Source organism: Prionailurus viverrinus, chromosome A1, assembly GCF_022837055.1.
Source record: "Prionailurus viverrinus isolate Anna chromosome A1, UM_Priviv_1.0, whole genome shotgun sequence".
NCBI classification, from domain to species: domain Eukaryota; kingdom Metazoa; phylum Chordata; class Mammalia; order Carnivora; family Felidae; genus Prionailurus; species Prionailurus viverrinus.
The window spans coordinates 98,504,240-98,513,919 of NC_062561.1; the positions used below are offsets into that span (position 1 = coordinate 98,504,240).

Below are 9,680 nucleotides of genomic sequence, written 5' to 3' on the forward strand. Positions count from 1 at the left end.
TGGTACTTGTATGCTTGGTTTAAGAAAGTGCCACAGTCTTCTGCAGAGTGGCTGTCATTTTACGTCCTCACCAGCTGTGTTTGAATGGTCAAGTTTCTTTACTTTCTTGCTAGAATTTTGTATTGTCACAATTTTTTTATTTAAACTTCTGTGATAGGTATGTAGGGGTGTTTGATTGTGGCTTTCATTTGCATGTCCCTAATGGCGAAAGACATTAGACATCATTTCATATGCTTATTTTCCATCTGCACATCCTTTTTACTCAAACATCTCTTCCCATCTTTTGTCCATTTTCTAATCAGATTGTTTACTTTTTTACTCCAAGTGTGGGAGTTCTTTACATGTTACCGATATTACGTCTATTGGATATGAGGTTTGCAAATATTTTCTCTCAGTCTCTAGCTTGTCTTTTCCTACTCTTAAAAGAACCTTTCACATAGCAAATGGTTTTAGTTTTCATGAAGTCTAGTTTATTTATTTTTGGACCATCTCTCTTCTGGATAATTGCAGTAGGACCACCGTTATTTATTTTTTTAAGTAGGCCCCACACCCAATGTGGGGCTTGAGCTTATGACCCTGAGATCAAGAGTTGCTTGCTCTACAGACTGAGCCATGCTAGTGCCCCAATAGATCGCCTGTTTTCTTGATTCTGCCCTTAACTACCAGTTGGCTATTGTTAACAGAGCAGAATGATCTTTTTATTTATTTATTTATTTTTATTTATTATTATTTTTTAAAAAAAAATTTTTTTTTTCAACGTTTATTTATTTTTGGGACAGAGAGAGACAGAGCATGAACGGGGGAGGGGCAGAGAGAGAGGGAGTCACAGAATCGGAAACAGGCTCCAGGCTCTGAGCCATCAGCCCAGAGCCCGACTCGGGGCTCGAACTCACGGACCGCGAGATCGTGACCTGGCTGAAGTCGGACGCTTAACCGACTGTGCCACCCAGGCGCCCCAGAATGATCTTTTTAAAATGTAATTGCTTGCTCAAGATTCTCCACACTTCCCATGTCACTCAGAATAAAAGCTAGTCTTGACAATAGCTTACTATCTGGTCCCTCATTATCTATCTGACCTCTTTTCTTACCGTTCTCTTCGGCTCTCAGTTCTGGTTACACTGGCTTCCTTGGTGATAGTCTATCAGGCCAAGCAACCCTTGATCCAGGGCTCTAACCTCTTCTTTTTGTGTGGAAAATAGAACCTTAGCTATAAACTTTCTTATTTCTCTCAGGTCTTACTGAAAAGGGATCTTTTTAGTAAAGGCTTCCATGATTTCCCATTTAACATAGAAATGACCCATTTCTTACAGACCCAAATTCAGTTTGTTTTATTTTTCTTCATGCTACTTGTCAATATCTAACCTACTACATATTTGATGTATTTGAAAAGATGACCTGTCTTGTCTTCCAGAATTAAACTCCTTGGGAGAAAATGCTTTTGTCTGTTTTGTTCATAACCGTTCAACTGCAGGATCTAGAGAGCTTGTCACATAGTAGAGACTCAATAAGCATTTACAGAACGAAGAATGAAGAAATGAAGGAATGAGTAAAGTATGTCCCAGTGTGGAGAATCTTCGCTGGTACCACTGGAATAATCTTTTCTTTTGTGAAGAGAGGTTTGCTTCCTTGAGAAATTCTGGACCTAGGAAACATGCCTTAAGAATCTTCCTTCTTCTAAATAAACAAACAAAAACAGAAACAGACCTATAAATATAGAGAACAAACTGATGGCTATTAGAGGGGAGGGGCAAAATGGGTGTAGTGGGAAAAGAAGGGAATTGTCTTCCTTGGAATGAAGGGATTAGAACTCTTAATGAAATTTCAACTCCTGATGAAGTCATAATCATTAGGGCTTACTAATGCTAAATATTGAAAGGCTGATGGGATCGTTATGGTGGAGGGGCTAAGCCGACAGCACTGGAACCCACTGATTAATCTCAACATGGTTAAACATGGGACAACCTTATGTGCTTACTGTTGTGATTTAATCGGAAGGCACACAACACCACTTATAAAATAATCTTGTAATAACGAGAAACTGAATTGAAAACTAATTAATTTTCTAGATCTAACTGCCTGTTTGGAAGGAATTATGGGTAATATAAGAACATCTTAAATGACATCACAAGATACAACCAACCAACTCCATGCTGCAGAAAATACTACAGGATAAATGATTTAGTTTCTTCAACAAATAAATGCCCCCTAAAAGGTAGGAGGAGCTCTCACAGACTAAAAGACACATTGACCAGATGCTGTGTGTGGATCTTGATTTATTTCTGTTTTTTAAAAAATGTTTATTTATTTATTTTTGAGGGGGGGTGGGGGGAGGGAGACCGACCCAAAGAGGCTCTGACATGGAGCTTGAACCCCCGAACTCTATCATAACCTGAGCAGAAATCGAGAGTCAGATGCTTAACCAACTGAGCAACACAGATACCCCTGGATCTTGGTTTTAATGAATGAAGTATAAAAAAGACATTTGATATGATTAAGGGAATTGGAGTATGGCTTGGTTATAAAGTGATATAAAGAAATTGTGGTTAAATTTGTTCCATAAGATAATGATAGTGCTGGTTAAAAAAAAAAACAATTATCTATTGGATATAAATACTTCTGCATTTAGTGAGAGATGATATAATGTCTGAGATTTTCTTCAAAATATAGTACTCCCCAACCCCCTCACACTCCTCCAAACATTGAAACTAAGAGAATTTAACAAAAAGCTATGTGTGTGGTGTGAGGGAGGGGGTGTGGTGGATGGGACAAGAATGAGAGAATATTGATAATTGTTCATACTGGGTGATAGGTCCGTGGCACCACATCCCTGTTGTGCAATTTCTTTTACTTTTTCTATGCTGGAAAATTTCTACCACAAAAAGTTTTTTTAAAATTCCTTTTTGCACCTTCTTACCTAGGGATTCTCCAAGAAACAGGAAGATTGAATCTCATCAGCAAATTCTCACAAAAGGGTATTTGTCCTGTTTTCACTCTCCCTGCTTGGAGACTGATGTTCCACACGTCCTTTCAGATTTGGACTTGCCTTTGTCCAGTGGGGACTTCTGGGAGCCTGCCTCATTCCAGAACACCAGTACTCCCCCCGGATCATGGCCACTGCCCCAAAAGGGAGTGTCTCTCATTTTAGACTGGGATCAGAAGGATCCAGATGGGTTGCCACTTATAACTGGTATACATTTCAGCCCACGAGCAGAGGTGTGCAAGAAATAGTATGAAATTGTTTTTGTAACTCCACTTAATTTGTATTTTAAGCCTGGATCCCACTGAAGTCCTGTTTGGATTTCTACCCATCCCTCTTTGGAAATCATACAGAGCCACAGTCATGAGGGTTGAGGTGAGAGCATGATTACTGTTTAGGGGGGTATACACTTGTAGCTTAGAGGTCCAGTGGCTCGGTTGCCATGTTTCCTTTTGGTTTGGTGACTCTTGTGTCATGAGTGGGACAGGTTGGTTCTGCTCATATGCACAACACAGCCATCTCCTCCGAGAGTTTTTGCCATATCTAACCCTCTGACCGCACTTTAGAGATTCCTTTTCTTTCATGGTCCACGGGCCTCTCTGTGATGATATAGATCTTAAGCTAGCAGGAAAAGAAGACAGTAAATGTATAATTTCAAAATTCCTGCTTCTGATAGGTTTCTGCTCAAGTATCCTCACTTTTCTGTGGAGTTTGGGATTTTAGAAATAAAAGCCCAGATGATAAGCACAGCATCATCTGTGCTTTCAGCCCTGCACGTCCTTCCTCTGGCCAGTGAACCCAGAGCCTGCTTCCCACTTGAATGCAGAAGGGAAAGGGTAAAAAATAAAGGGAGAAAGGGAAAAAAAATCAACAAGAACAGATTCGCATCTCAAAATATCCTTTCACTCTTAAGAAGATGAGAGTTGAATTCACGGGAAAGGTTCCATTGGGAAAAAGGAATGACTCTTGAAAATAGGGTCTCCGCATTTGCAAAGGCTGTGTGGGATCCAGGTCCCCAGAATGCTCTGACATCATCAGTGAGGTCAGAGAACTCTGCTGTGGGCCTGGTGACCTTTGAACCTTAACAGCCCTGTGCTGTAGCGAACCCTGGGCAGTGCTGCTCGTTCTCTGAGCCATCTGACGTCCTCAGCCATTTAGGGGACTCAACTATTTTTGCTTATATTGGGCCATTTCATCATATATTTGAGAGTCAAGAAGGGCCAACCAGCGAGGGAAAAGAAGAGCTGGGGTTAGGTGTCTTCTAAGAAGCTTCTGTAGCTGGTACCATGAAACAGCGACAAAAGAGGAAACATCTGGAAGATGAAGAGTCCCAGGAAACGGCTGAGCAGGGAGGAGGTATGTGCTGGGCACCTTGTCTGGGTGGGGCACAGAGGCTGCGGCCAGTCTGCGCCTCCCCCAGGGAGGCGGGCAGCAGATGTTGCTGCGTCCGTCCTGAGGGTCCCCAGTGGTGTACGATGGCACAGGAAGGCCAGATGCCCCCCAAAAGCCAGGGATTCATCCCTGCCAGTCTGAGAACTTCTCTCTTGGCCTGTTCAGGCCTGGAGCTATGCTGGACTCAGAGCAGGCTGGGGTCCCTCTTGCCCAGGCTCAGTCCTGTGTTCTCTTTTATCCTCTTTATGTGATTTTCCTCTGGGGTCCCTGGGTGTGGGGTGTGATGGGTGCTGATAGAGATCGACCCATCAAAGAGGAAAGAGAAGCCTTGCTCAAAAACATTTTGAGAAGTGACATGCCTGTGCAGAAGGAGATGGTCTAGGGATGGCATCATACCGAAAGTGTGGAGATCGTATTCCTTTAGCAGGAAGAATTTGCCAGTTGATCCATGGGAGTTTGTGAATCTACAGGTGTGGGCTTTCCAGAGGAGATCAAGGGATCGGAGGGGTCTTTTACAGACCATGCCCAGATGGAGGGGGGTGAGAAATGTAGTCAGGGACTTTCAGGGAGCTCCGAAAGCTGTGGATTTACTTCCTAGGGTGCATGGTGACTGCGTGCATTTTACACAAACAAGTAGCTTGTCCTGAGAAAGTGGTTGGTCACATGCAAGTGGTGGGGCAGAGTGGAGACCACCCCAGAGATCCAGCCGGAGGCTTCTGTCCCAAATTAGAGCTCTCTCATCAACTTCCATGAGGTCCAGGGCCTTGAAGAGTGTAAGATGGGCTCTGGGAATGGAGGCCTGGACAGGAGGAGGATTTTGATGCAGCAGCTGGGATAGGACAGAGAAAGCAATGATTGGCAAGATACGTTTGTCTCTTTGTGTGTGATGGGGCAGGGGGAGCAATGGGGAGAAGGGGGAGAGTGTCCTTAGCTGTGAAGTCTGTCTTGTAAGGTTCCTGTCACTTACCCATATACATTTTGATAGAGAAAAAAATTGCACATCTGCACACACACTATTTTATTAAATTGTACAGAGCATATAGGCATATATGCATATCACTCGTCCACTGTGTTCACATACGATCCATGTGTATCAAAGTCCTCTCCCGTTACACCAAACTCTGGAGTGTAAGTGTGTCACAGATACTCTATGGTACATACTTACACTAAAAATAAGCATCACCCAAATATTGCATGGGAACACTCGCAAATAAAAATTATTTGTGGTTTACCTGAAATGCAAATTTAACTGGGCGTCCTCCATTGTTGTCTGCTAACTCTGGGAACCATTGTATACTTCACACCAGCTGACATATCATACCCTGATTAGTGTCTGTCTTCTACCAGAACGTTCAACATTCCCAGAGCCTAGAAGAGTGCCTGATACATAGTAACTGAACACTGTTGAAGGAATGGATAAATGAATGATTGAATACACACCATAAATACAGACCATATTATATAAATCAGGAAATGTGACATGTCGCATTGTTCCTGAGTTGTGAACACACGCTATGCTCCAAATGCTCTATGCGTTTCTACCCTGCTCGCCACACCGTCCCCACAGGCGTGAAAGGTTTGACTGATACATGTTATTCTCATGTGTCAGACATCCTGTTCACAGCCACCACTCAGGCCTTCGCTTCTGACAAGACACTAACAAAATAGTTATCGATAGTAACTAAATGCAGGAGTATCCATGGAGGATCAGACAGTCGACCACGTGTATTCGCTGCACCTGACCCAGGTCAGACCCTCTGTTAATATTTGTTGGATGGATGAGTGATGCATTAGCATGCCCCACCCATGGTGTCTCAGGCTTTCCTATCTTTCTCAGGAGTCTCGAAGTCGCAGGAGGATGCCCTTCAGCTTGGATCCCCTGGGGTGGCCAAAGGCTGGGGCGCAGGGGTAGGGGAGGTGTCCTCTGCCTCTGAATACTTCTCCTGTGTTTCTTCTCCACGCAAGTTCATCCATGGTGGTAAGCGTTCAGGGCTCCTTGGATGTGGGGCCCCTTGGGTTCGGGGCTGGAGACACATAGATCCAGGAGAGGCTGGGAAGGCATCCAGGACAGTCAGAAGTGATCAGGGCTCAACGGAGGAGCCCGGGAAGATGGCATAGCTGTTGGGAGAGTGTGGATACGAGCTCCATGTGGGAGAGCGTGAGCCCTGGTGCAATCATAGTGGGGAAGTTAAGATACAAGGACCAGAAAGGTCCGAGCTCGAGCTGTCGGGCTGAGGGACAGAATTAAGCACCTTCAGAGGAGCTGTGCAGGCTTTGCCTTTATCCTTACTTCCAGAGAAGGGCGGAGCATCTCAGCACAGGCCTCTCTGGCTCTGGAGCAAGACCATCCCGTTCAGATCCCCACGCCTGATGCCCACCATTCACTCCATGCACGTCCATTCTTAGCACGCACACCCCAAGCCTGTGATCTACAGTGCCATGTTCTCCACCACTGTCCCCATGCCACATGCACACGTACCCCGATGGTAGCCCCAACTCAGGTTCTGCTCATGGCACGCGCAACCCACCACCGTCCCTCACATTCTGCAACGCCCTGCTACCTGACTCCACACCCCCACATACAGACGCCCCCCAGTCTCCCTACAAACACTCAAAGCCTGCAGATGCCACCAGATACACCCCCCCCCCCCACCGCCCCGGAGTATGAACACCAACACCAAGCTGCTTACACCACAGCCCCTCTGCCCTCTACCACACTTGAAGCTCCTTCAGCTTCTGGCCGGCCCCACGCACGTTCTTATGTCTCTAATTTCCTTTCCCAGGACTCCGGAGAGTACATCGAGACAGTCCCCAGCCTAGATCACCCCTAGTCCAGGGTCAGGAGCGAGGGGAGACTGCTCCCCGCTCACACCAGGTCTCCTTCTCATCCCCTTCATCCTATAAGACCTGTGTGTCCTCTGTGTACAGAAACAAAGAGGAAAGGGGCATGAAAATATACTACATGCAGGTACAAATGCAAAAGGGTGTGGCTGTCTCCTGGGAGACAGAGGAGACCTCGGAGTCACTAGAGAAGCAGCCGAGGATGGAAGAAGTGACCCTTCCTGAGAACGTGCGGGTAGGTACTCCCCCCTCTGATGTGTCCACCAGAAACCTGCTGTCTGACAGCGAGCCCAGCGGGGAGGACAAGGACCACGAGGAGCGGGCAGAGTCAGACAGCCCGCCAGGCTCACCCACTGTTGAGGAGAGACCCAGGGCCAAGACCCCCGACTGGCTGGTGACCGTGGAGACTGGCTTCCGATGCATGGCCTGCTGCCGGGTCTTCTCCACCTTGGAGGTCCTCCAGGAGCACGTCCAGTATGGGATCAGGGAAGGCTTCAGCTGCCATGTGTTCCACCTCACCATGGCTCAGTTGATGGGCATCGTGGAACCTGAGTGCACCCAGGAGGAGAAGGATGAGAACGAGGAGGAGGGGGAAGAGAAGCAGGAAGAAAAGGACGAGAAGGAGCAGCCCGCGCAGGAGGACCCTCGCGTGAAGCGACCCTGAAGCCGGTGCCCAGGCTGTGTGTTTCATTCTCCAAAGGACAACAAGTGAGCTGGGGCTGAGCGTGTGAGGACACTGTGCCTTCTCCACAACACTCCTGTCTCTCCCATCCAGGCTCACGCCTCCAGAACGGAGAGTGGGGGGCTTTGACAGCTCAGGGGACACCTTAAGGAGGGGGGGGTGGGTGAGCGGGCCCCTTGCTTCTTGTCCAGGCATTTGATACAGTTATGACTGTCAGTGGGGATTTATTCTGAGCTTTTCAGCTCCCGCAGGAAGTCCTGCAAATTTCCGAGGGCTAACCGAGCATCTTTCCTCTTGAACCAAGAAGTGTCTTTCTCTGTTCTGGTTTCCACACAGCAATTGAGATCCATGAGCCATAAATTCCTGGAAGACGGTGTGGCCTTCTTTTGGGAGAAGTAAGTAAGGCCTGAGGTTGGTGTGGTCTGAGCTGATGTCAGGGGGTCCCAGGGGAATCTAGGGGAAGGAATTACATGGCCGCGCTGGGTTACCTTGTGGCTCCGCAGTGGCATCAGCTTGTGGCTCCGCAGTGGCATCAGCTTGTGGCATACTCAGTGCGTCCAGGAAATTGACCTCCATTTCCTTAAGTGAGAAAGTGAGAATTGAAAAAAAATTTTTTTTGAGTTTTTAAAATTTATTTTGAAAGAGAGAGGAGGTGGGAAGGGGCAGAGAGAGAGGGAGAGAGAGAGAGAGAGAGAGAGAGAGAGAGAGAGAGAGAGAGCATCTCAAGCAGGCTCCTCACCATCAGCACAGAGCCTGACACGGGGCTCGAACTCACAAACCGTGAAAGTGTGACTTGAGCCAGAACCAAGAGTCGGATGCTCAACTGATGTAGCCACCCAGGTGCCCTGAGAAAGTGAGAGTTTTGATTGGCATTTATTTCATTGACTGCATGACTGACCTGAGCTCTAAGAGCAAATACTGCCAGCGGCCCTTCTGGGATGAGAGCTCATTGCAACTTCAAGGGCTAGGAGTGGTCTGGAGAGGACATGGGGCCTAGCAGGACCAGTGGTTTGAGGTGTGAGAGCCTTCGGCCAAAGCCAGCATCTTATCCCGGCCCATGGATGTAGTCCTCTGGAAGAAAGCAGAGTGTGGAGGGAGAGAAACAAGGAAGTGATCCCCCAAGAGATCTGGGAATATTCCAGAACCTTCCGTTTGCTATAGTAGGTCTGGAAATAAACTCAGTGTGGTGTGTGTGGCTCTGAGCTTTAAGGCAAAGGTGAAGGGTCACCCTAGCTCACGTAGCTCACGTTCACTTCTTGTCTCTTCCTGTTCTGCCTTATGTGTTTAATCAATTCCAGGGAGAAGAAAGGATCCTGGGGATAGTAGCAGATAAAATGCCAATGATGTGAAGAAAGATGAAGGAACCGGCATTCAATCTAGTGTCACATGAAAATATAAATACCATATGCAATAAAGGCTGTTTTCCAAACCTTACCTGGATATGTTCTTTAAGTGAAGTTATCTATCTGTCTGTCTGTCTGTCTGTCTGTCTGTCTATCTGTCTATCTACCATCTACATTTTTCCCTCTAGTGGCTCATGAACCAGGTCTCCTATAAGCACCAAAGACGCCCACAATCCTTTTCCAGCAGCAACAGTGCTGAAGCACTCGGGATTGATTAGGCTTTTGTGTGACTGTTTTCACAAGGCTGGATTCCACAAATGACAAACTACACTGGGTTCAGAAGAGGTCGTCGGTAAGTAGCAGGTGCTGTAAAAACTGTGTCCCGTGGGTCGTGTTTGAAAGCAGTGTGAAGGCAGTCTTCAGAGGGCTGCTGGCTGGTGTGCAT

The 9,680-nt window shown here is 46.8% G+C and overlaps 1 protein-coding gene across 1 annotated transcript; it reads left to right on the forward strand.

The window, feature by feature from the left end:
- The first annotated feature begins 4,083 nt into the window (after positions 1-4,083).
- Positions 4,084-9,296, forward strand: LOC125172092 (protein FAM170A-like). The gene is made up of 5 exons (XM_047869601.1): positions 4,084-4,333; positions 6,207-6,347; positions 7,153-7,918; positions 8,229-8,287; positions 9,191-9,296. Exons 1-3 carry the CDS (start codon positions 4,264-4,266, stop codon positions 7,872-7,874), a joined length of 933 nt encoding a protein of 310 aa, XP_047725557.1. The 5' UTR covers positions 4,084-4,263; the 3' UTR covers positions 7,875-7,918; positions 8,229-8,287; positions 9,191-9,296.
- Positions 9,297-9,680: the final 384 nt, after the last annotated feature.

Excerpts from the sequence above, each read along its gene's own strand:
- LOC125172092 (XM_047869601.1), top strand. The coding sequence starts at position 4,264 with ATGAAACAGCGACAAAAGAGGAAACATCTGGAAGATGAAGAGTCCCAG. Across the intron at positions 4,334-6,206 it reads AACGGCTGAGCAGGGAGGAG|GAGTCTCGAAGTCGCAGGAG; the intron begins GTATGTGCTGGG and ends TATCTTTCTCAG. Across the intron at positions 6,348-7,152 it reads ACGCAAGTTCATCCATGGTG|GACTCCGGAGAGTACATCGA; the intron begins GTAAGCGTTCAG and ends TTCCTTTCCCAG.